This window comes from Oncorhynchus mykiss, chromosome 11 (genome assembly GCF_013265735.2).
Source record: "Oncorhynchus mykiss isolate Arlee chromosome 11, USDA_OmykA_1.1, whole genome shotgun sequence".
Lineage (NCBI taxonomy): Eukaryota > Metazoa > Chordata > Actinopteri > Salmoniformes > Salmonidae > Oncorhynchus > Oncorhynchus mykiss.
The window spans coordinates 32602518-32629700 of record NC_048575.1 but is presented as its reverse complement, the minus strand read 5'-3'; the positions used below and the strand labels follow the sequence as shown (position 1 = coordinate 32629700).

The 27183-nt window shown below is 43.5% G+C and overlaps 1 protein-coding gene across 4 annotated transcripts in view; it reads right to left on the bottom strand.

The window, feature by feature from the left end:
- The window catches only part of fars2 (phenylalanyl-tRNA synthetase 2, mitochondrial), a 116074-nt gene that overhangs the window by 35862 nt on the left and 53029 nt on the right, over positions 1–27183 (bottom strand). For all 4 annotated transcript variants that reach the window (XM_036935306.1, XM_021620658.2, XM_021620660.2 and 1 more), the window contains 2 exons: positions 20338–20498; positions 14012–14163 (listed from right to left, as the gene is read on the bottom strand). In XM_036935306.1, coding sequence (XP_036791201.1) covers positions 14012–14163; positions 20338–20498 — 313 coding nt within the window. The remainder of the gene's footprint in view (positions 1–14011; positions 14164–20337; positions 20499–27183) is intronic.

Here is a 27183-nt window from a genome sequence, read left to right as displayed (position 1 = left end):
CTCTCATGAGGACCGCCACAGGAAAGAAGACCCCCAAAAAACACTACTAAAGGACACCAATAAGATGAAGAGACTTGCTTGGGCCAAGAAACACAAGCAATTAGACCCGTGGAAAATTGTCTTTTGGTCTGATGAGTCCAAATTTGAGATTTTTCGTTCCAACTGCCATGACTTTGTGAGAAGCAGAGAAGGTAAAAGGATGATCTCCGCATGTGTAATTCCCACTGCGAAGCATGGAGGAGGAAGTGTGATGGTGTGGGGGTGCTTTACTGGTGACTCTGTCAGTGATTTATTTAGAATTCAAGACACACTTAACCAGCAGGGCTACAGCGGGATCTTGCAGCGATACGCCTTCCCATCTGGTTTGCGCTTAGTGGGTCTATCATTTGTTTTTCACCAGGACAATGACCCAACACACCAGGTTGTGTAAGGCCTATTTGACCAAGAAGGATGGAGTGCTGCATCAGATGACCTGGCCTGCATAATCACCCGACCTCAACCCAATTGAGATGGTTTGGGATGAGTTGGACCACAGAGTGAAGGAAAAGCAGCCAACAAGTGCTCAGCATATGTGGGAACTCCTTCATGACTGTTGGAAACGCATTCCAGGTGAAGCTGGTTGAGATAATGCCAAGAGTGTGCAAAGCTGTCATCAAGGCAAAGGGTGGCTACTTTGAGAAATCTAAAATATATTTAGTTTTGTTGAACATTTTTTTGTTTACTACATGATTCCATATGTGTTATTTCATAGTTTTGTTGACTTCACTATTATTCTACAATGTAGAAAATAGTAAAAAAAAAAAAAACTTGAATGAGTAGGTGTTTCCAAACTTTTGACTGGTACTGTATATATGCATTAAAACAAATATTCACAAAAGTAGTGCACTGGGCCTTTAATAGCCCTATATTAGCAAAGCAATAGCCTTCTGCAGAGCGGGCAAAACCTTTTTTTCCACCCTCCCCCAGTGTACCCCGACCCCCACCTACTTCCTGCAGCTATGATCACATGCAGGGGTGCAACTATCACTGGGGAAGGGGGGACATGTCCCGCCCACATTCTGAAATTGCATTGTTGTCCGGCCCAGTTGAATCATTGGAATGTAATACAAAACAAGGCAACGGTGTGCTTTAGGACTATGCGGACACCTCCTATCGGTCGTGTAGGCTGTTTGAAGTGTTAATCCGACTAGATATGTCCCCCCAGTTCAAAAAACAAAGTTGAGCCCCTTATCACACGTGCACTAAAAAAACACCACTAAACAACAGCTTGTAGCTACTGTAGATGCACACTTGAATTAGGGGCAACTACACTAAAAACATTTCTCAGAATTATTCCAAACTTCAAAAATGGTCTCCTGATGTGATTTAAGCATTGTTGTTGACTTAGAAAAACAGATAAAGTTGATGTTCTATTTATAAAACTGACTTAGAGAGCGAAAAACAGGGAAAAACAGAAACCCGAAGAAGAAAAAACGAATATCCAGATAATGTAGGCTATTTACTTAATTTTTCTGTTTTAATAAAATACATCATTTTAAGAACTAACATCATTCTGGCCATTCTTATCTTACAGTAAAACTGTAAATAAGACTTTAATCTCAAGAGAAAACAGGTTAACTGTAAAAAAAGGTTTACTGATCTCTTCCTTAGAAAACAGTTCTGATCATATAGGCTTAGATCAACACAAAACCCAAAACAATTAACAATACACGGAATTCATACATTTTCAGTAATTTATATTGTAATTTAATGTCGTTCTTCACAATACCACAACACATTTTTCCAATCTGTGAGGGAAATAATCAATCATTTGCTGTGTATTTCAGATGGGATCAAGGCATTAGAATGTACCAGACGCCACCAAAATAAAGCTCTTTCGGACAAAAATGTCAAACCCGGGGATGCCTGGCTGGCTACTTTTTCTATTAGACTTGCTACTTGTGAAAAACACTTCTAGATACACCTCCGGTTCTTCGTATCTTTCACCTCTTCTGATATTTGGTTTATTCTGCTCCATCTTCATTGGAAACACGTTTGTATGTGGGAAGAAAGTGTGTGTGGTGTGTGTGGGAACAAAGTGTATGAATTAATCTCCTCTTCCTGTCCATCATCCTCTCCTCCATTTATTCGTCTTCTCCCACACATTAGCTGTGACCTTTGAGTTTCTTATAGAGTTCTCTCTAACCACCTCTCTGCCTCCCACTCTGTAATTGAACTGGCATAGACATAGGTCTCTTTCGTGTAATGAAGTAATTACCCATTGAACTGGCATAGACATAGATCTCTTTCATGTAATGGAGTAATTACCTTGTGCTCTCCCCTTTTCCTCTCCACTCGACTGCTCTCCCTTCCTGTCCTCTCCTCCCTGCTCCCCTCCTAGTCTCACCTGTCCTCTCCCCCTCCCTACGCCGGTCGCTTCTTTCCCCTCCTCTCTTCCCTGTCCCTCCCCTCTCCCTTCTCCTCTCCTGCTATAGAACTGTCACTCATGATGTGATCTTTGGCCTTTGGACAGTAGACTGCTTTACAAGGCAGTGGACAGTGATGGGTTTATTCAGCTCACTGTCTTCAGAGGATGTAAGGTCGAGGGGGACAGCTGTGGAACTGTGTATGTGTTTGTGTTTCTGTGCGCACACGCCTGGGAGTGTTGTTTGTAATGATGATTGCTAAGCAGGGTTATCCCGCAGTCGGTTTTGTTTTCTCTGATGTGGAGAGGGCAAGGCGGCCCCCACAGCCCTCTGTTTATAAGAGCAGAGTAAAGAGTGACATTTAACTTGACCTTCTGCTGGCTACATAAGCCTCCTAGACAACCAGCCACTGGCTAGCACTGAAACAGCAAGTGCCAAATTCAACCAGGAAGACTGACCTGTAGATGCCATTACTCTTGTTGACTAGCAACCCATGAGCACTAACATGAAGGTTTCAAACAGCCGCTCACTTACGTGCTCTCGGTTGCTGCTAAACCCAATATTCAATTGGTTACCTCCAACCCCAGAAAGATGGGGCCAAATGCAACACTTTTTGGTTTTCCATTTCAATACAGCTTCTCAAACTCACTAAGGTCCTTGTGGTTGATGATACACCAAAGATATTAATACACAAAGTCACCAATACATACACGCACACAATCACAAGTCCTGCATTTCAAAAGATCATTCCATGATCCCTCAGGGGAGAGGGGAAAGATATATTCCAGCCTGGCCTCTCGCTTGCCTGCCTTGCCACTACTCTAATTACTGCATTGATCCAGTTGGCTCTGGCCCTCTCCCCCTCCTTCTCTCCTGACCTGACCGAAGTTCTCCACCGTGACACATCGAAAACAAGGCCCCACGTCATTTCTTAGAAGCAAGCTAAGCGAGAAGTCCTTGTGTAGTAAGGAATAACTTTGTTGAATGAGTCATGAAAAATTAAATGTGTCCCTTTGCTCAGCAGACAACCGAATCAATTGGCGTGTTTTTGAAACGCTACCTAATAGAAGTGCTTCCCTCGCAAAGTTATTTCACTGGGATGAGGATAATGGCCGATAGGATAAAAGTCTAAAGTAATGGAGGAGGAAATGCCTTTAGAGTAAAATGTGGCGGGTGGTGGCTGTAGATTGCTCCCATTTATCCTCTTCCAGGGCCCAAAACTAATTACAGAGGCCCCATTTACTCCCCGTACACACCAACCGCATCTTCTGCTAATTAGCCAACACTAGAATTATGGAAAGATTCTGTCGATAACTCCCTTGGATTGTGCCGCTAACCCAGTGAATCAAATCAAATGTATTTATTAAGCCCTTTTTACATCAGCAGGTGTCACAAAGTGCTCCTACAGAAACCCAGCCTAAAACTCCAAACAGCAAGCAATGCAGATGTGAATCTCTTTGCGTCTGTGTCAACCATTGATTTGATTTCTGTGCTATTTGTCAAGGTTTGCGCTCGATGTCCTGTGTGTAAGGCACTTGAAAAAATCAAATAAATCACTTGGGGGGTGGGGGGGGGGGCACCTGCTAACTGTGTATAGACAATAACCCAAATGTATACAATCATGTAGATTCAGGCTTCAGTCAAGGTAAACAAATAGTACCCCTGTCTAAGATTACTTTCAGATTTTTCTCTGTCAGATTTTGTTCATCCGATTGTCGGTGTCACGTTCTGACCATAGGTCTGTTATTTTATTCTTTGTTTTAGTATGGTCAGGGCGTGAGTTGGGGTGGGCAGTCTGTCTGTTTTTGTGTTCAGCCTAGTATGGTTCTCAATCAGAGGCTGTCGTTAGTTGTCTCTGATTGAGAATAATACTTAGGTAGCCTGGGTTTCACTGTTGGTTTGTGGGTGTTTGTTTCCATGTGAGTGTTTGTCGCCGCACGGTACTGTTTCGTTTTTTGTTTTCGTCACATCGTGTATTGTTTTGTATTTCAGTGTTCAATTCGTTTTTAATAAATCGTCATGAACACTTACCACGTTGCATCTTGGTCCGATCCTTACTCCTCTTCAGACGACGAGGAAATCTGCCGTTACAGTCAGTCCCCAAGTCAGTTTCCCTATACCATTCCCTATCCTTTTGCCTGCCCATGTCTTGGAACCATCTCACTGTCCTGCCGTGTTCATTGTTCCTTTCATGGGGAGTTCCACTAGAAATCCAAAGTGTTTTTTTATTGGGCAACATGCCTAGTCAATAGTCATATTTTTAAGGCTGGCACTGCCATTTCATTGACCCCATGTGGCTGGAGAACAAATCATTTCCCTCGTTCGTTAAGCCAGGAGAGTGGCGGCAACTGGCGGCCAGCGAGAGAGCAAAAGCGAGGGCTTGCGGTTAACAAGCACTTTGGCATGCTACATGGAGGAGCACCGGTTTTCATCAGATGGCACAGTACTTCACCAGCGGATAAATCGCAGCGGCTAAACTCTCAGGGATCCACTACTAAAGACTGCGACTCGGCACCAAGAGCAGTGATTCACCCACAAGCATTTCAAGGGGGCTCTTGTCCAACGGTGGTCTTCATCATAAAAATAACTTTACATGAACGGTTGGGGATGGGAATGGGATGATTCATAAATGCTGGACCAAGGACAAGAAGCATCTGCCTCGCTGTGCTTAGGAGGAGGAGGTTGTTCCGCGGTACGCATGACTTTCCAAACAAATGGCATCTTTCAAAATGGCTGACATCTGTCCCTGAGGCTGTAGACAGAGAGTTCTTGTCCGTATTCTTTATGACAGCTTGGGGGCTTGTGGGGGGGGGGGGGGATTTGATGATTTGGTCAATGTCTTGATGAAATAATAAGAGGGGACAGTGTAGAGGCAGCAATAATTGATGAGTGTCGGCCGTCTAAAGGATCTCGGAGAACTGTCCGACCGTCTCCTCTTAGTCAAAGACGGCCGGGACTCTGCCAGCTTGAGTGGAGCGGTGTCGCTCAACCAATGGGTCGGACGTTCCTAATCAACACTGCTTAGGTGTAACGTTGACGAACAGCGGCTATGACAGGCTGAAACCACAGACTGCTCTCTTTCCAAGTTCCCTTTCTCTCTCTCCCAATCCCTCTCTTGCTCTCCTTCCCTGTCTCTCTCTTTCTTTCTCCAAATTGACAGCTCCATTTGAAGCCTCCCACCCTGACAGAATGGTGCTTACTGTTGAAAATCAACTTGAAGTTGTCTGCGGGGGAAAAGCTCACCTGTGTCTGCAGCGATTAACCGAGGATGCCTGAGCACCGCCAGAGGAAATTAAACCAGCCTTAACTTAACCAAACAAGGGCAAGAACCATAGCAGATGAACTGGCTTATTGGTTATGATGACTAAATGGCACCCTGCCACACATATCAAACTGATCATAGAATAGCATGCCTGTAGAGAGAAAACCTACTATGAGGATTTACAGTGCACCACCTTCCCTTCGTCTGTCAAAGGGTCACTATTACAGTGTATTGCAACTGTAGGCTCACCTACAATATGTCAGGAGGCACAACACTATACTGGAAAAGCCTGCATGGAACAAAAACAGTGCAGTGCATTGTGGCAGACCTGTCAGCCTGAGGGGCTCTTCCCCCGTTACCCCCACTCTCAATTACACCCAGATTACCCAGCTGCTCCAGGCTGCTTGGCAGCACCTACAGCATGAATCTGGCCGAGCTCCCATTATGCTCACTTCAGCCTGGTAATGCCATAAAGCACTGCTTGTTAGCAAACTGAGGAATACGGTGCACTGTGCGCTAACGCTGTGGGCTAAAAAATACCTAATAACTTGGAATACTGTGTACAAATGGGATATCATAAAGACGTTGGGATTCTATTATGTACAGAAGAGAATGGAGACAGGGATTGTCTTCTTTTCTTTTAATGATTTTAAAGTGTGGAACATTCATTTCATATGGATCCGCCTAAAATGATTTCAGATTTCTAAAATCAGATAAATGTAATGTTATGTCAATTAAATGTTATACCTGACAGATCATTTGACTGTAAATGTAATTTCCCTTTTACATATCTTTTTTCACCCAATCTACCTGGAACTACCTGGATAATACACATTGTTACATGTGTTTTGGCAAACACTATACCATCCGCAATAGGACTGTAATATGCATTCTATATGCATATTATTTTCTAACATCTTACATTTGTGAGTGACAAATCATGTGTGATGTAGGGTAATGCACTGTACCATATTGAAGTGTGCATATTAAACAACGATACATTATTCAAAGGCGTTTCCTGCAGTAGCTCCATTAAACTCAGTCCACTCTCTCTTCTTCCCTTGTCTCACTCCCTCTGCCAGCTCCCTCCTATCACTCTATACTGTCGCTCCCAGGATACCCCCTCCCCTCCCACACATCTCCCTCTCTCTGTTATCCCCTTCTCTCTCCCACCCTAGAATTTTCCCTCTCTCTACCAGTTCCTTCTCTCTCTCTCTAGCACACACAACCCCCACACAGTCTCTCCATCTTCCTCCCTGGTCTCTGTCTTTCTCGCTCTCTCCCTCTCTGCCTGCTCTACACTGGCTCGGGGGCCGTGCTCGGCATTAGCCTGCTGCTTCGCCTTCTGGAAAGATCCCGGGAGGTTTCCAACAAAGAAGGCTGATTTTTAACAAGTCTGGCTCTCTTCAGCAACCCACTGCCGAAGATGGCCATTTGTCAAACGCACACACACCTCTCTCTCTCTCTCCATTTATCTCTAAACGTTTCACTGATCCTGGGACACAACACTCTGCATGGCACTCCTCTCTCACACACACACACACACACACACACACACACACACACACACACACACACACACACACACACACACACACACACACACTTCCTCCATGTTCCTGTTGTCTACATATCTCACCTTCCACCCCCTCTCCCCATCTGTTTCTTTCTTCCTGCGCGTGCCAGCAGTAATTGTTAATTTGATCCAAAAGATGGTGGCCGGGTGCTCCCTATTCTGCCTAAGCTGAGAGGGGAGATGTGTTGGCCTTGTGAGGGACAGACTGAGGGCTCAGGCCAGGTGTGGTGGAGGTGAGATGGGCTTCAGGTCAGACAGTGTTAACGTTTGCCTCCGAGGACACAAGGCTAGTCTACTATATACACTATACTACTATATACACTAGCATGTACTGTACTATACTAGTATATTAATATGTACTGTATTATACTGCTATATACTATACTATACATTCAGCAGAAGCTTTTCAAATTATATTGGCCATTCTGGTGCCATTTTATGACAGTGGCTTTAAAAAAAATACCTTGCATATTTATAGTTTACAACAAGCAGTGTTGTGGTGGTTTTGTAGAGTACATACACAGGGATGCACACACACGCACATGATCACACGCATACACACACTCTTTATGAACGTCTCACATGGAAAGCATGCCTTCATAAGGTTGTAGAGTTGTAACATTTACTGCTAGTTACATAGTAACACTTTTATAGTGACATGGTAATACAGTTAAGCGGATAAACTATTTTACCATGTCACTTCAAAGATGTTACTATGTAACTACATGTTAATACAATGTTACCAACTGACGGTGCCACTCACTAACTTAGATTATTCTGGTTACTGCCTTCTCTGAGAGGTTGTAACACAGCCTCTGCTGCAGAGCAAACATCATCGATGCGGGGCTCAGTGTTACAACTTTCCCACCTCCCTCCCCGCTCGCCCGCATGCCGTTGACTTTCTGTCCAAGCTGCTTGATGGACAGCACAGTTGACTTTACAAATGAATCCGTCCCGATTACATCTGACAGCGTTACGGACCAATAAATGCAGATTTGTGTTGCATTATAGTGCCTATCAGCTTTGATTTGTAGCGCCACGTCCGAGGAATACTAGTGCAGGCCAGTAAAACGTATCAGTGTGACTACAGTACGACGCAAAAGGCATTCAAATGGTATTCTCGACTTTGAGCTGAGGATTCCACTTTGTAGTGACATTCCCACCAATGCAAGTTGTATTTCGCCACATCGAAATCTTGAGAAAGATGGAATGGTTTGTTTGAATGCCGGGTTCTGTACATCACCTGGAGGAGCTTCTGCAGTGATGTGACAGTTAAAGGCTGCGAGAAAAATATTTTGATATTAAAGGTTAACAATTAATATTTAACTAATAGTATGTGGGGTCGACCAGCCTCATTATTGTAATAATTATTGAATAAAGATGATTGTTTAAAGAAATGACAAAGTCTCTCTCACTTGGCCCTTAACGGAAAAAACACATAATTTTACATGCGAAAATCACCCAAAGATTCACATGTGGATATTTTTCGCAAGATTTCACAGCAAACAAAGATGTGTCACTTCCCATAACGTCACACAGTCGCAGTTTTTTGAACCTACATATTTTACACACTTTGACATAAATTATTACATTGTGTATGTTTATACAGGGGAAAGAAAATGTACGTGAACCTTTTTTGAATTACCTGGATTTCTGCACAAATTCGTCATCAAATTTTATGTGATCTTCATTTAGGTCACAACAATAGACAGTCTCCTTAAACTAATAACACACAAACAATTATACGTTTTCATGTCTTTATTGAACACACTGTGTAAACATTCACAGTAACTGGTTGACACTCCTTTGGCAGCAATAACCTCAACCAAAACGTTTTCTGTAGTTGCGGATCAGACCTGCACAACGGTCAGGAGGAATTTTGGATCATTCCTCTATACAAAACTGTTTCAGTTCAGCAATATTCATGCCACAGCATCCCAATCGGATCAGGACTCTGACCGGGCCACTCCAGAAGGCGAATTTTCTTCTGTTGAAGCCATTGTTGATTTACTTCTGTGTTTTGGGTCGTTGTCCTGTTGCATCACCCAACTTCCGTTGAGCTTCAATTGGTGGATAGATAGCCTTGCATTCTACTGCAAAATGTCTTGATAAACTTGGGAATTGATAGCAAGCTGTCCAGGCCCTGAGGCAGCAAAGCAGCTGTTAAGGTTTTCTTCTTCCTTCTGAAGAGGTGTAGCAGGGATCAGACCAAAATGCAGCGTGGTTATCTTCATACATCTTTAATGAAGATAATACCGAACAATACAAAAACACTAACCGTAACGTGAAAAACCAAAACAGCCCTATCTGGTGCAAACAAACACAGATACAGGAACAATCACCCACGAAACACTCCAAGAATATGGCTGCCTAAATATGGTTCCCAATCAGAGACAACGATAAACACCTGCCTCTGATTGAGAACCACTCCAGGCAACCATAGACTTTCCTAGACTACTATACTATACCACAATCCCATAACCTACAAAAACCCCAAGACAAAACACACCACATAAATAACCCATGTCACACCCTGGCCTGACCAAAATAATAAAGAAAACACAAAATACTAAGACCAGGGCGTGACAGCAGCCCCAAACCATGATGCTCCATCCACCATACTTCACAGTTGGGATGAGGTTTTGATGTTGGTGTGCTGTGCCTTTTTTTCTCCACACATAGTGTTGTGTGTTCCTTCCAAACAACTCAACTTTAGTTTCATCTGTCCACAGAACATTTTGCCAGTAGCGTTGTGGAACATTCAGACATGCTTCAGACATGCAGCAAATGTTTTATTTGGACAGCGGTGGCTTCTTCCATGCTGTCCTTCCATGAACACTATTCTTGTTTAGTGTTTTACGTATCGTAGAGTCATCAACAGAGATGTTAGCATATCCCAGAGATTTCTTTAAGTCTCTAGCTGACACTCTAGTATTCTTCTTAACCTCATTGAGCATTCTGCACTGTGCTCGTGCAGTCATCTTTGCAGGATGGCCACTCCTAGGGAGAGTAGCAACAGTGCTGAACTTTCTCCATTTATAGACAATTTGTCTTTCCGTGGACTGATGAACATCAAGGCTTTTAGAGATACCTTTGTAACCCTTTCCAGATTTATGCAAGTCAACAATTCTTATTTCTTAGGTCTTCTGAGATGTATTCTGTTCGAGGCATGGTTGACATCAGGCAATGCTTCTTGTGAATAGCACACTCAAATTTTGTGAGTGTTTTTTATAGGGCAAGGCAGCTCTAACTAACATCTCCAATCTCGTCTCATTGTTCACTCCAGGTTAGCTGGAGTCCTGACTCCAATTAGCTTTTGGGAAGTCATTAGCCTAGGAGTTCACCTACTTTTTCCAACCTACACTGTGAATGTTTAAATAATGTATTCAATATAGACAAGAAAAATACAATAATTTGTGTGTTAGTTTAAGCACACTATGTTTGTCTACTGATGAAGATCAGATCAAATTTGATGACCAATTTATGCAGAAATCCAGGTAATACAAAAGGGTTCACATATTTTTTCTTGCCACTGTCATTATATTCAACTTGTTCTCACTTGGGATTTGAATTCACAACCTCTTGGTTCATGGCATTCCGATCTTCCTACTACGACACCATGTTTGTGGACTTGAAAGTAAAATCTCAGCTTGATTAAAAATACACTCAAGAAAAACAATTATATTCATCATAGTGATTCAGGAGTAACATTACTCACGTGAAAATCAAACTTGCAGTTCTACTCGTGAATTACGTTCCGATGTGGTCACGTGTAGTTTCTGGTATGACATGTTGAAATTTAGCATTCATGTTTTCATGTGCTCAAAATGCTTTCACGTGCAGTTTCACATTCTCACATGCTGGTTTTACATGTTGTCACGTTATCACGTTAACTTCACATAAGACCATGTGATCGCATCCTCTTTCTGTCGAGCATGCGGAAAGTGATCAAATTGCAACACTACTTCACAGTGTTCTTATTGCCGTGTAATTGCTCTTGTAAGTAGAGGGTAACAGGTAGTACAATTACAGCACAGAAGTAACCCTAACTAAGTACAACGCAACAATAACTAATTACAATACATGTTGCACTACAATGACTGTGATTTCACCTACTTTAGTTGAATTCACAGATTGTAAATTGCTGTGGATAAGAGTGCCTGCTAAATTAATTCTGCTAAATTAATTCTTGATTGGTGGCGCCGTGCCCGATTTTCACAGGACACGGTGTACATCAAGGAGGAAACACAAGTCTCAGAATACTCCTCCCTGCTTGCGCAGGTTATATATAAATGGCGTACAGACAGAGACAGAAGGGTACGGTCGCCCGCCCGCCCTCCCTCATCGGGAGCAGCTTGCCCAATTCCATGAGTCAGCGTTGATGCTAAGCAAAAAAACAAAACAAAAAAACAATTAGCCAGCCACCTTGTTCATAAAAGTGGCATCCGCAGGGAGGACCGTCTGTAACGTAGCTAGGGCTTAAATGGAGCTTGATATCCCCCGCGGCAATAATCATAAAGTTTGTTGTCTAAGGGAGGCTGCGTAACAATGTGAGCTCGGCCCACATCAGCTCATCTCTCTCTGGGTAAACTGCGGCACAAATGATCCCAAAATGCTCATGACCTTGAGGACAATCATTGTCACAATATGCTATCTCAAATTCACAAAAACACACACCCTTAAAGACACATAAACCTGAAAAGACAGGACAGACAACATTTACATATTGTGAATCAGACAATTGTGATACTGTTCTTTCTCGCATTCACAGTACACACACACACACACACACACACACACACACACACACACACACACACACACACACACACACACACACACACACACACACACACACAAGCCCTAATGAAGGGTAGGGAAAAGGTCGCTATTTAAAAAAAGATTAAAAGCAGGGACAGAGATTAATGTGCACAGGCAATTTTACACACCACGGGCCCCTTTTTTCACCATTAAACACACTACACACACTCACTGTTCGGTAAACCACTAGGATGCGGGGCGGGCATAAGTCCTGCGCCAAGCTGTGTCCACTGCCTTCCCTTTACGCCCTGTATTTAAAAAATTAGACGTCAAGGCTGAGGCTCAGGGGTGGACGCTAAGAACAGGATAGTGAGGGAAAAGGAAACAGCTTTGTCACTACAGAGAGGGAGGGTCCCTCAAGGGTGAATCTCAATAAGGAATAAAGTGACTTCCTCTCCTCATCTCCTTTCTTTGAGCTGCACTGACCTGTGAAAGGGGTGGATTGGTGAAGCAAAGACATCCGCCATGTTGCTTTCATCCATCCTGTGTTTTCAGGTTTAATGTAAATTTCAAATGTAAAGACGGGGGCGAGCAAGGCAATGCCCTACTAAAAACTTGTTACTGAAACGTATCGACACACATTGTCCGCAACTCTAAATCCTTGATAGGAATGCGATGGAAGTAGTAATCTATTAGCCAGGGCAAAGCCAATCAGTCTCTGTGATTGATCTGTCACTGGGCCATTCCTTGTTTGTTCCTGTCGGTGCTGGGATTAGTCCAAAAGGTTCTGTTTGTTAATTGTGTGTGTGTGTGTGTGTGCGTGTGTGAGAGAGAAAGATAATTATGTGTGTGTATGACAGAAAGAGATAGAAATGGAGAGAGAGAGACAGAGAGAGAGAGTGGGAGTAGGTGTGAGCGTGCAAGACAAACAGAGCGAGCCTCATGTCGCTGATGTGAATCGGGTCAAATGAAGATGTGCCATTAACAAACATTGACCCTCGGTCCTTCCTTGTCATTCGACTAAGGGCTCCAATCAACGGAGCAAACAGCACTCGGCTCAGTCGGGCTCCATTATCTTGCATAATAAGGAGCTGTCAGAGTAGAAAAGATAAGCTAGACGCGGAGACATATCCACTATCAAAGACCAAACAATCCAATCCCGAGCCCCTCTGATGAATAGAGCATCGCTTAACCTTTTCTCTCCGAGCCCATTTGTCAAGCAGTGGAATAGATCTTACCTCACCCCTAATTGCAAACAACACCGTACAAACCAAATGAAGAGCATTCACCACATCGTTGTATCATTATCATTAGCCAGTAAATTGTTTAACCTGTTAGTTACATTTGAACTAATATGTAATGCATATAGAGTCACAACATTGTTACACCCGGTGTTGTGTTTTTTTTGTCTCTCACGACAAGCACATTTTTAAAGGGGGCATGAGGGGAAGGGGCAATTGTCTGGGGGGGAGGGGGGGTTGGAAACTGAAAACCTGATTATGGTGGTAGCACTTCAGTGAACAACTAAATGAGAGTCACACACCAACTTTTCGAAGGTAATGCCTTTATCAGAGTGAGGGGCACTATGCCCATCGTTGTTCAGTCGTGGCACCCTAGGTATGCCGTTTGAGTACCACTGCTATATCTTCTTGAGGGCGTGATGTCTTACTTTGGATGTGTGGTGGATGAGAGCAGTGTTTTGAGGACCCCCTGCGATTGGACGTATTTGATCTAAGCCAGTATAAGCACACCTGATTCAACTGCTCAACTAATCATCAAGCACTTGAATCAGGTGTAAGGTCAGGTAGTTAAAATCAGAACCAAACGGAAGTAAACGGACTGAAACGGGGAGGGACTACCTGCACTTTTCCAATAGGAAACACTTGTTTTCCATTACAAAACATGTTGCTAGTGTGCACTAATGAATACGACCCAGGTGTGCTAGCACTAGGAAACACTGTGTTGAGTCCTACAGCTCTGTGTCTTGTGAAGAACATGGAGCCTTACTTTGGATGTTTGAACTGGTCAACCAGGGTGACCTTCTCCACCAGGTCTCCTCCGATGCTCCTCACCAGGTCATAGAAGTCGTTCTCTGTGTAGCCCTCGGCCGGTAGCCAGAAGGAGATGTCGTTGATCAGAGGTGGGTACTTACTGAGGGGCTTGAGGAGGGGAGGAGGAGAGGGAAGCGGGATGGGGAGGAGAGGAGATGGAAGCAGAGAGGAAAGGGGAGAGAACTTTTAGAACAAAAGACTAACAATGAGACAGCAATGCACGCTTTGCCTGATATGGAGGTCCTGGATGGCAGGGAGCTTGGGCCCAGAGACGTACTGGGCTGTCCGCATCACCCTCTGTGGCGCTTTGCTGTCGAGGGTGGTGCATTTGCAATACCAATAGGTGATGCAGCCAGTCAAGATGCTCTCGATGGTGCAGTTGTAGAACTTTTTGAGGATCAAATCTTTTCAACCTCCTGAGGGGGAAAAGGCGCTATTGTGCCCTCTTCAAATCAAATAAAATTGTATTTGTCACATGCGTTGAATACAACGGGTCTTACAGTGAAATGCTTACTTACAAGCCCTTAACTACCAAAGCAGTTTCAAAAAATACCCCCCCCCTCCCACAAAAAAAATACAAAATAAAAATAACAAATAATCAAAGAGCAGCAGTAAATTAGCAGTAGTGAGGCTATATACAGGGGGTACCGGTACAGAGTCAATGTGCGGGTGTGGCCACAGTCATCGGTTAACAGGGAGTACAGGAGGGGACTAAGCACACACCCCTGAGGAGACCCCTTATTGAGGGTCAACATGGCAGAGGTGTTGTTGCCTACCCTCACCACCTGGGGCCAGCCCGTCAGGAAGTCCAGGATCCAATGGCAGAGGGAGATGTTCAGTCCCAGTATTCCCAGCTTGGTGATGAGCTTGGAGGGGACTGTGTTGAATGTTGAGCTGTAGTCGATGAACAGCATTCTCACGTAGTTATTTCCACTCTTGTCCAGGTGGGAGAGGGCAATGTGAAGAGCAATTGAGATTGCGTCATCTTTGGATCTGTTGGGGCGGTATACGAATTGGAGTGGGTCCAGGATGTCTGGGATGATAATGTAGATGCGTGTCATGACCAGCCTGGTACGGCTATGTGTGCACAGGTGTGCGCTCCCTCAACTTTTAAGAACAAATTCTTATTTACAATGACGGTCTACCCGGACAACACTGGGCCAATTGTGCACTGCCCTATGGGACTCCCAATCACGGCCGGATGTGATACAGCCGGGATTCAAACTCTTGCACTGAGATGCAGTGCCTTAGACCACTGCGCCACTCGGGAGCATTATCAGGACAGAGAAACCAATGGGTCACATGGAGCACTCTAAACAAAAGCCAATGAAAACATTTACAAATCTCACAATTGATGCTTAGTTTATTGTGTTGTCCAGAAGCCAAAAGCACAATCCTAGTCAAATTAGCATCCCAATCTAGTTGTTGCATCTTTAGATCCCCCCCAGTTTTACATTTTCTAACAGATTTTCCTCTCTGTCACATTTGGAACAGCAATCAGGTGGGCTATTTAGAATGGTGTTTTCCCAGGTGCTCTGTTTAGAATGGTGTTTTCCTGCTAATTGCATTTTGGCACAACATCATGGCCTTGGGAATCCTCTGTCACTCTTCAGTCCACAGACACAGGGGAAAATATGAGACTAATTATACACTCTCCATGAATCCCAAATTAAACTAGCCCCTCCTCCCTAGGCACATCTGTAGAGGGCACTTCTGTAAATCTGAAGAGATTGGGTACTGTAGGTGTGAGCAATATGGAACATTTCCACAAAGCTTATCTGAAGGCAAGGTGACGCAAGTACCATATTGCTTATACCTATCTTATCCCTTCAGATCTACACGAGTGCCAACGCATTGATTTGGGATTTAGCATAAACTGCTTTTTCCTCCCAAAACACATTCAGTAAATGTATCCCCTTGTATGTCTTTGGTACTACTGAAAATTACAAAATATTTTAGCAGAGGTTTTCACCCAAAGCAACTTCCATCTAACGCATAAAAAAAAGTTGGAATTGACCACAATTCTTTATTTCACTGTTAATATTACAGAACCTTTGTTTTTGATTCAGAACTTAATATATCCATTTAAATCAGAAAAACAGGAATGGAATTGAAAAAACTATTGACACCACAGACTTAATATTTGGTAGCACAGTCTTTGGTCAAGTGCTTCCTATAGCCATCGATGAGCTTCCTGCACCTCTGTACTGGCAGTTTGGATCACACTTCTTATGCGAACTGCTCCAGTTCTCCCAGATTTGAAGGGTGCCTTCGCCCAACTGCTCTTTTCAGATCTCCCCACAAGTGTTCAATGGGATTTAGATCTGGACTCATTGCGGGCCACTTTCAGAACAGTCCAGCGTTTTGTCTTGAACCCTTCCTGGGTGCTTTTTGAAGTGTGTTTGGGGTCAATGTCCTGCTGGAAGACCCATGACCTTCGACAGACACCCAGCTTTCTGACACTGGGTCCGACATTGCGCTCCAAAATGCCTTGGTATTCTCCTGATTTCCTGACGCCATGCACATGTTCAAGGCACCCAGTGCCCGAGGCAGCAAAGCAACCCCAAAACATCACTGAACCTCCATGTTTGAGTGTAGGGAAGGTATTGTTTTCTTTGAAGGATTCCATTTGTTTTCTGTTGACATCGAAAAGGTGTGCTTTATCAAAAAAGCTCTACATTCAGCATAGGATTTTGTCATGTTCAGGTGCGCTTTGGCAAATTGTAGTCGGGCTTTCTTATGTCGCTCTCTCAGCAGTGGGGTCCTCCTGGGTCTCCTACCATATAATCCCCTTTCATTGAGTTGGCGACAGATGGTGCGAGTTGAAACTGTCATACCTTGTGTCTGAAAGTCAGCTTGAATCTGTGTAGCAGTTGATCGAGGTGCGCTCTCCACCATTCACACGGTCCCTTGCTGCAATCTTCCATCAGGTTCTCAGGCAGGTTGGCTACAGTGCAATAGGTCTTAAACTTCTTGATAACATTACGCACGGTGGAAACAGGAACACCAAGGTCTCTGGAGATGGACTTGTAGCCTTGAGATTGTCCAGGCTCGGCTACAATCTTGTGTCTGACCTCAGTTCTCTGGTTTTCTTTCTTTTCTTCATACTCATTGCGGTACACACCGTCACACAAAACAGGAGAATGAGTCGTTTTCTCTATTAAATTAGTGATTTTTATATTGCAGACACCAAGATTCCCAAGTATTTGGGCAGTTTCTCCCATTCTTCTCTGCAGATCCTCTCAAGCTCTGTCAGGTTGGATGGGGAGCATTGCATTGCACAGCTATTTTCAGGTCTCTCCAGAGATGTATTTGGTATTTTATTAGGATCCTCATTAGCTGTTGCAAAAGCAGCAGTGACTGTTCCTGGGGTCCACACAAAACATAAAACAGAATGACATAATACAGAACATCATTAGACAAGAATAGAACTACATACATTTTTAAAAAGGCACACGTAGCCTACATATCAATGCATACACACAAACTATCTAGGTCAAATAGGGGAGAGGCGTTGTGCCGCGAGGTGTTGCTTTATCTGTTTTTTGAAACCAGGTTTGCTGTTTATTTTAGCAATATGAGATGGAACCGAGTTCCATGAAATATGGGCTCTATAGAGTCTTAATGAGGTTGGGAGATTGGGAACTTAAATGGACGAGCTAAAGCCAACTTCATAAAATTCCTAGGTGACTAGTAGTATTAGCGAGAAAAAATTACAAATATAGTTTTATTTTAACAGGACAAATCTGAGGGGGCATGTGCCCCTATGCCCCCTTTGAGCATGACGCCTCTGCTTATGAGCATGGCTCTTTATGGAACCTTAAACAAGGTTCTATATAGCACCAAAAAGGTATCCGCTATGGATACAAGCCAAAGAACCTTTATTTGGCACAATTTTTTTTAAACATTTTTGTGTGTAGGTGTTGGACAAACCTACCGAGGTCAATGAAATAAAGAAGTAAAAATAAAAACATACGAGAAATAAAACACGCGTACATTCACGTGTTTTTATTTCTTGTGTGTTTTTATTTATCTGACCTAGTATTGAATCCATGCTTTAAGATCCTATTCTGGATTTTATTACCAGTGATATTGAACACTGCAAAACAGTTTGTAAGTCAGCATTTCACTGTTCTTTTTACATCTACTGTATCCTGTGCACGCAACAAGTCAACTTTGATTTGATGTGAAAGTCTTATCATGTACCAGTCCAATTAATGATGTGCAATTATCTGCACAGTAAGCACATTCTAATAGGCCCCAATTCTGACCCCCAAAAAATCTATCAATCCCGGCTAGCTAAAAAGCCATTAAGCTATCTCAGTTTCTGGCCAAATCCTCCCAACAACAACGGCTCCCATTAAGTCATTACAGCTGGGCAGCAATAATGACTCGGAGGATCAAAACTATTGATTCAGTCCTTCTCCTTTCTCTGTCTCACTCAGGATGTTTGAAGGAGTACTCGTTCATTTGAGAAAAAAAAATACAAAAAACCCCAGCCATTTGGTTTGCTATAAAGCGCAGGGATGGAGCTGGAGAAGTGAAACCACTTTTACATTTGTAGATTTAACGATATTTTGAGGCTAAACATTGTATGTTAACAACATAATTTAGAAGCAATAGCGTAAAACATTTTTTTGGGGGGTTATTTGATGGGAATAATACAGTTGAAGTCAGAACTCATTTTTTCACAATTCCTGACATTTAATCCTAGTAAAAATTACCAGTGTTAGCGTCAGTTAGGATCAACACTTTATTTTAAGAATGTGAAATGTCAGAAGAATAGTAGAGAGAATGATTTATTTCAGCTTTATGTCTTTCATCACATTCCCAGTGGGTCAGAAGTTTACATGCACTCAATTTGCATTTGGTAGCATTGCCTTTAAATTGATTAACTTGGGTCAAACGTTTCGGGTAGAATTCCACAAGCTTCCCACAATAAGTTGGGTGAATTTTGGCCCATTCCTCCTGATAGAACTGGTGTAACTGAGTCAGGTTTGTGGGCCTCCTTGCTCGCACACGATTTTTCAGTTCTGCCCACAAATTTTCTATAGGATTGAGGTCAGGGCTTTGTGATGGCCACGCCAATACCTTGACTTTGTTGTCCTTAAGCAATTTTGCCACAACTTCGGAGGTATGCTTGGGTCATTGTCCATTTGGAAGACCCATTTGCGACCAAGCTTTAACTTCCTGACTGATGTCTTGAGCTGTTGCTTCAACATATCTACATAATTGTCCTTCCTCATAATGCCATCTATTTTGTGAAGGGCACCAGTCCCTCCTGCAGCAAAGCACCCCCACAACATGGTGCTGCCACCCCCGTGCTTCACAGTTGGGATGGTGTTCTTTGGCTCGCAAGCCTCTCCCTTTTTTCCTCCAAACATAACGATGGTCATTATGGCCAAACACTTGTATTGTTGTTTCATCAGACCAAAGGACATCTATGTCCCCATGTGCAGTTGCAAACCATAGTCCGGCTGTTTCATGGCGCTTTTGGAGCAGTGGCTTCTTCCTTGCTGAGCGGCCTTTCGGGTTACTGTGGATATAGATACTTTTGTACCCGTTTCCTCCAGCATTATGTTATGCTAACGTTTGCTAATGTTTCTTATCTTTTTCATTAATACAATGGATCCTTGATATGGTCCGGGAGCATCATAAAGGCTTTTGGTTGAAACCAGAGCCAGAGTTCGGCCAGGTTTTAGAACGGCCACCACGTTAGTAGCCCATTTATTCTAGAAATGTTAGTGATGTAACGTTGGTGTCAACAACTTGCATATATGCTTTCCCTGGACATCTTCAAAGGTTTTGAAAAATATCAGAAATAAACAGCACAACGCAGAAGCATCAACTATCACCGAGCAACCACTATGGGGGAGAAAGTGGCGCTCTCGGGAACATTCAGACAGAACCCCCATTGGCCTAACTCTCAATATACGACTCTTTATCTATCTTTGCCATTGATCGCTTGGGCAGCACCATTTAGTGTAGTCAATTGAAAGTAGTACATTTATTTTTCTTCTAGTTCTATGAGTTTATTGGCAGTTCATAAACAAACTGAAAAGATGCATGGAATGTGTAGTCTGAACAAGCCAAGGTTGGTGAACTACTGCCATCTGCAGTGCTGGAAAGTTTGCTCAGGAGTATAAATCATTGTCTGTTCCCTCTGAAGTCTCCCCCAGTTGCCTACCTTAAAATGGGCTTTGAAACCTCAACAGCCAAACTCTGCATTAAAGGTGAATAATAGTGGTTGAAAAATAGAATAAATATAACCTAGAGCTTTACTTGGAAGGTGACTGGGTCGTTGATGCTGGGCAGGCAAAACTGCTTCAGGAAGCGGTCGTCCTGACTCCAGAAGAGGCGGATGTCAGGGATCCCGTACAGCACCATGGCCAGGCGCTCCAGGCCCAGTCCAAATGCCCAGCCCATCTTGTTACTCACTCCCGCTGGAAAAAGGACACAATAGGAGATTAGAGCAGCTGTTCCCAGAACTTTTTGTAGTAGGGGAGGTTTGGTTATTCAACCACTAATTGGCCGACATGGGTTCATTTACTTGAATTCCATTTTTTTTGGTGAGTCCAATGCACTGTTTCTCTAGAGAGAAATTAAATAATTAATGAGAAAAATCTGACAAATCAAGTCAAGAACTATGTGGGACGCTGAGCTGAAGGGTAGTTTTCATTAAGCCAATATTCAACCTAGTTCAGCGCAGAAATCTGTTAATTAACTACAATGACTATAATCCATTGCACCATTTTTCCCCAGCTCATAGACAGGAAGAGTCCGGGTTAGGGGAGGGTTTGGCCGGAGGGGCTTTACTTGGCTCATCGCGCTCTAGCGACTCTTTGTGGTGGGCCGGGCACCAGCAGACTGACCTCAGTTGTCAGTTGAACGGTGTTACCTCCGACACATTGGTGCGGCTGGCTTCCGGGCAGTTAAGAAGTAAGAAAGAATGTAAGAGGCGAAGCAAGAGGTTTCACTCTAGACAAAAACTGTAGAAAATTAGCACAATGCGCTTCTATGGACTTATTTTGGACCTAAGCTTGAAGCATTCCTTTCCGCCTTTGGGCCATTGACTCCCATTGTTAGGGCGGAGACATGAGCATCTCGTCATTATATACAGATCCCTTGACAGATACACTTTTACGCCTGCTACGCTAGGTGAGATACACACAGACTGCATGAGAGAGGAATGTACACAACACAATGATGAGAGGGAGAGACAGTTCGTGAAAGTATACCTTAACAACTTTGAACAACTAGTAAAATAATTTTGTCAAACAGCTCTGCAGCATACTTAGAAACGCTAGCTAAAAATTATGACTAAAGACTGTACAGCAACATTTCCCAAACTTGATCCGTGGGACACCAAGGGGTGCACGTTTTGGTGTTTGCCCTAACACCACACAGCTGATTCAAATTATCACAGATTGAAGATTAGTGGATTATTTGAACAGCTGTGTAGTGCAAGGGCGAAAAGCAACACGTGCACCCCCGAGGTCCCGAGGACAGAGTTTGGGAGACCCTGCAGTACAGTATGGGGAACACAAAATGTTAGATGGCCTGGACGGTTTACTGATACTGCCTGAGCAGAGATGAGATGATTACTTCAAGGAGTTAAAAATAATAAACTAATCAAATAAAAACTAAGTAATATACACAACTGAGATATTTCATTTTTTTCTATGTCTACCAAATGTGGACCTGATAGAGACATATGGAATATTTTAATGTTTTGGCAATTGAATGTTTTGGGAATTTACATTCAAAAGCTCTAAAATCATTGCAACGTAATTATTTCATAATCCATTTCATGTTTGAAAATAATTAGCGAAACCGAACCGACCTCAAACAGCACTAATCGCTCAGCACTCTCAGTGATCCAACAATTATACGACACAGACGTAACGAGGCACAAAGTATCAATATCTGAAGTGTTTCGAGCTAATAATCTAGAGAAAATGAGTTCAACTCCAGCCTACACATTTGTATTGCAGACCAAACTATTCAAGGGCTTAATGAATAGTTCTTGATGAGACCCCAGGACATGACTTGAGAAGCCCTGAAGGAACTGGACTAGCAACCAGGTGTTTTCAGGTACAATTCTGGACAGGAAACTGTATCATCTAGTGCATCACCTTAATGGAATGTCAATAAATCAATAACAAGTTGTTTTGATGTCGACTCTTCTCGGACAACCCCGGGATGAAAAGTCAATGCATTGGACTGCTTTAAGATGCGTCCTGCATTATTTTTGTCAACCCATCCACTGGAGGACAAATATCTTTAGTTTTTCTTTACAGCTTTTCTGCTACATTTACATAGACACACACACATATACATTTTACATACATGGTACTTTCATATAAAGCAGTCACATAACAATAATACCAAACACAAGCTCTTTAATCCCGCCCCTCAGCCACTCTCAGCCCGTGTCCCACCTTTCACCATAGACCACCCTCGTTTGGCTTCCATGTGCCATATATTTTTCAAAGAACGTGCTGCAACGTTGTACCTATTTTTCTTACCTTTTTAAAAAATCGTATAGTATCCACAGATTGTGAGCTAAAAAGGTGAAAACCTTTCCGAGGAGTATTATTATATTATTTATTGACTGACTATGGCTTTCCAAATCACCCAGATGCATCCTGTATTGATGAACTCGCTACAAGGCTAACGGAACATGCTTCCATACTTTTTTCGGGCTGAGGCTCTGTACATCTTACAAACCAAACAGACTAAGCCTTTCATGTGTGAGGATGGGAAGCCGCCTTAAACACGGATGAATTAACATCACAGGCCAACTTAAGCAGCGAACCAACTGTTTTCCCAAAAAATAAAAATCAGCAAAGACTAGATGACGTATTTTGTATTTACTCATCTTATATTGTTCAGGATATTTACATTAGAGAAACATCCTTTAAAAAAATGCAATGGTGCCCTGGGTGAGGATAATCCATTACAGCATTTAGATATGCATAAAAAAAACGAAATGTGGTTGCAACACGACCACAGACCCTTCGCCTCAATCACGTTCAGTAGAGCTAACATTCTGTGATTCTCAAACAGAGAATCTGAACTCGTCCAATAGGAATGCTCATATTGTGTATCGTCCTTCATCTAAATATCTCGGCAACCAGTTAGGCTAAATGACCGCAATAGGTTTTTTGACCTGCAATCACATTTCCACAATCGTGTCAGTGGTAGAGGGCAGCAGCTGTCTTGTGAGTGACAGGGGAAGACTCTAGTTCAGCAGTGAAATCTGTCGCAGGACAGGGCAGGATAGGGGTGTTAGCTTTACTCTGGTTGTAATAATTATTTGCTTGGTGACCCTCGTGACCCGTAGATAGATGAAGGGGGTGCAAACGGCAAAGCTCCTCGTTTCTACTCCGATCTCGTACTTTTCCCTCGACTGCGGCGGGATTCTGCTTTATATGGTAATGAGCGAGGGGGAGCATGGCGGGTCGACGCTGACTGAGAAACACACGACTAAATCGTAACTTCATAAGGAGGAATCAAATCAGCCTCTCTCCCTTCCTCCCTCATATACAAAGTGAAGGCATTTACATGTCATGAGAATCACAGTCATGGTTAAAAATATTATATATTTTTTGTCTTTTTGTGACTGATTTCTACCTCAATCTCGTAGCTACTCCCGTTCGCACACAGTACATATGTAGTCGTGTATTGCTGCAGTGCAATGTACAGGTGTTTAAAAATAATCGTTGTGCTCACTGATCCGGGAGTGATAAAAGATAAAAGAGGGCATGCAAAAATCCTGACAGCCGCTTGTGTGTGTGGCAGAGTTGAGCTGGCAGTCTTTGGCAGGGAGCGCTAACATTACCACGGTTGCCAAGGATGTCCACAAAAGGATGGCACGATGACATAGAGCACTCAGCTATGACCTCAGCTGAAATACAGGGGGAACAGAGCTGGAGGGGAGCGGGGTGTGTCTTACGAGGCCCAGCCCTCACCCCCCTCACACGCCGTACCACAGTCTGCTGTGACACCATCCCCTTTCTCTTAGCCAGTCACAGCGGGTGAGAGGGGTTGTGCTTGTGGTGACGAGAGTGTGGTGTCTGACAGTACACCCACCTTGTGGTGACATCAGTAGCTGCTGTGGCATCACCGCCTCCTCTCCTTTCATCCATTAATTTCTCCATCCTTTAAAAAAATTAAAAAATATGTGCCACATCGTCTCTCCCCCCCCAAAAAAACATCACGCCTCTCCAATCTCTCGTCCGCTGTTCTCTCCAATTCTCGTCCCTCGCTCACATTGCTTTAACTCTTCTCCTTTCCTTCCCTGCTGTTCTGCCTCTACATAAATGTTTTTCTTTCTCTAGTTCAATTTCCTCCATCACTTCTTTTGTCTCTCTTCATTCATTTTCAAATGTTTCGTCTCTCACTGAAGCCCAATTTACCCACAACCTCTTCTTCCTCTAGCCTAAATCCCACTGGCTGTCACGCAATCCAAGTTTCTTGTTAAGTAACGATATTAACATTACAACGTTAATATCATGTTGTTACATAGTGTTTGGAAACTAGATTATAATTGCATAATGGAGGTGAGTGGTTTCTGTAATTACCCAAGTTGAATATTAGGGACTGTCCCTTAACAGCGACAACTATCACCTCCAATTCAATGTAATTCCAAACCTACAGTATCTGGGTTACTTTGACAAGAGAGTACAGAGACCAAGTGAAAATGTATTCATTTAATAAATAATTGGCTTATAGATAACATCATTGGTCAACAAACCTGATGTACAGGGACAAACAGATCATATTAAACAGTGTTGTTGGAGCAAGACACATGCTGGTCACGCATAATACCATGATTCACCTACCAGGATATTACACATCTATTTAAGAGAGACCTATCCCAAGAAAGCACTGAATAAGGAAAGGGAATGCCTTCAACTGAAATGTGTCTTCCGCATTTCACCCAACCCCTCTGAATCGGAGTGTAGCTGTCAGATTAAAAAAACAAGCATGTTCAGGAGGTACCTGTGGCAGTTATGGCATGACCATCATCAACTCTACCCATAGGACAGTAGGAGATATGGGAAGTGTGTATGTGGGTCTCGCAGTCAATCTTCTCACACACACACAAACTTACCCCCCTACTGGGTGCGTTTATCCTTGTTTTCTATTCCTCTGGAGAGAAGCAGCCCCATCTTTCCTACCATGGATCCATATGTGCATGGCAGCAGAAATGTCAGTTATGGATTAATGCCCCATGTTTCGCCATGTGACATTTTACTTGCAGATTTCAAGGGAGAAGTCGGATTGGGTGATCTAATTGCACTCTTCTAAATTCTGCCCGATAGTGGTGATTACATCTTTCATAATCCCGACTCATTAATGACTCACTGCTGGCTTGGAAAACAGCTAATTTAATACAAATTACCATACAAAGTAAAAAACACAACACAGCATGATCAAGAAAGACATACTGGGCCTCCTGAGTGGCGCAGTGGTCTAAGGCACTGCATCACAGTGCTAGCTGTGCCACTAGAGATCCTGGTTCGAGTCCAGGCTCTGTCACAGCCGGCCGGGAGACCCATGGGGCGGCACACAATTGGCCCAGCGATGTCCGGGTTAGGGGAGGGTTTGGCCGGCAGGGATTTTCTTGTCCCATCGCGCACTAGCGACTCCTGTGGCAGGCCGGGCGCAGCGCACGCTGACATGGCTAGAGGCCCGGCGACGCCGACCGCCGCCCGAACAAGGTGAGGACCCGACTTCGGAAGTCGTGACAAGATGGTACAATATTTCTCGAAACTAACTAACTATCAGAAGTTTAGCAGCCAGGAAATGGCAGAGCATTTTCTGCATAGTGCATCTTTAAGAGACTACCCTTACAGAAAAACACAACACATTTCATGCGGTAATATGCCAAGCGTTGGCTTGAGTGGTGTAACGCTCGCCACCATTGGACTATGGAGCGGTGGAAACGCGTTCTCTGGAGAGATGAATCACGCTTCACCATCTGGCAGTCCGACGGACCAATATGGGTTTGTAGGATGACAGGAGAACACTACATGCACCAATGCATAGTGCCAACTGTAAAGTTTGGTGGAGGAGAAATAATGGTCTGGGACTATTTTTCATGGTTTGGGATAGGCCCCTTAGTTCCAGTAAAGGGAAATCTTAACGCTACAGAATTCGAGATGATTCTGTGCCTACAACTTGGTGGCAGTTTGGGGAAGGCCCTTTTCTATTCCAGCATGACAATGCTCTCATTCATAAAGTGAGGTCCATACAGAAATGGTTTGTTGAGATCTGTGTGGAAGAACTTGACTGGCCTGCAGCCCTGACCTCAACGCCATCGAATACCTTTGGGATGATTTGGAACGCAGACTGCGAGCCAGTTCTAATCTCCCAACATCAATGCCCAACCTCACTGATGCTCGCTATTCGAAATCTTTCCCAGAAGAGTGGAGGCTATTATAGTAGCAAAGGGGAAACCAACCCCATATTATTGGCATGATTTTGGAATGAGACATTCTATGAGCACTTGTCCACATACTTTTGATCATGTAGTGTATGTGCAGTACATATTTTTCCTCTCTCTCCCCCTCCCTCCATTGGGCCTGGCCCTGTAACCTCAATGGATTACCCTGGGCAGGCCTGAGCCAGCCTTCTTTCACTGTGCAACTCGTCAATGTGCATCTTGCTAGCTGTCTCTCAAATGGCTAGGGACTGAAGCTCATTGGCTGGAACTCAAATTGCTAGGGGGATGGCCCATGTGGGCCAAGCTTGTAGTACTCAAAATGGCCCCACATAGCTTCCAGAAAACAGTCACTTTCAAACTAGGGATTTTGTGGTTGAGGTAAGATATTTATTCTGCAGGTATGAACAACACATTGACAAACAAGCCCAAAAAAGGAGATTTAAAAAAATACTTACGCAGTTGCCAAAATTCCAGGAAGTCTCTTGTAAGGAAAATACCACTCAAAAAATATATATTTTGGTATTAGTTTCATTAGTCCTCTGTTGATACAGTCCCACAATCTTTAGCATGGGCTCCTGAGTGGCGCAGTGGTGTAAGGCACAGCATCTCAGTGCTAGAGGCGTCACTACAGACTCGATTCCAAGCTGTATCACAACCGGCCATGACTGGGAGTC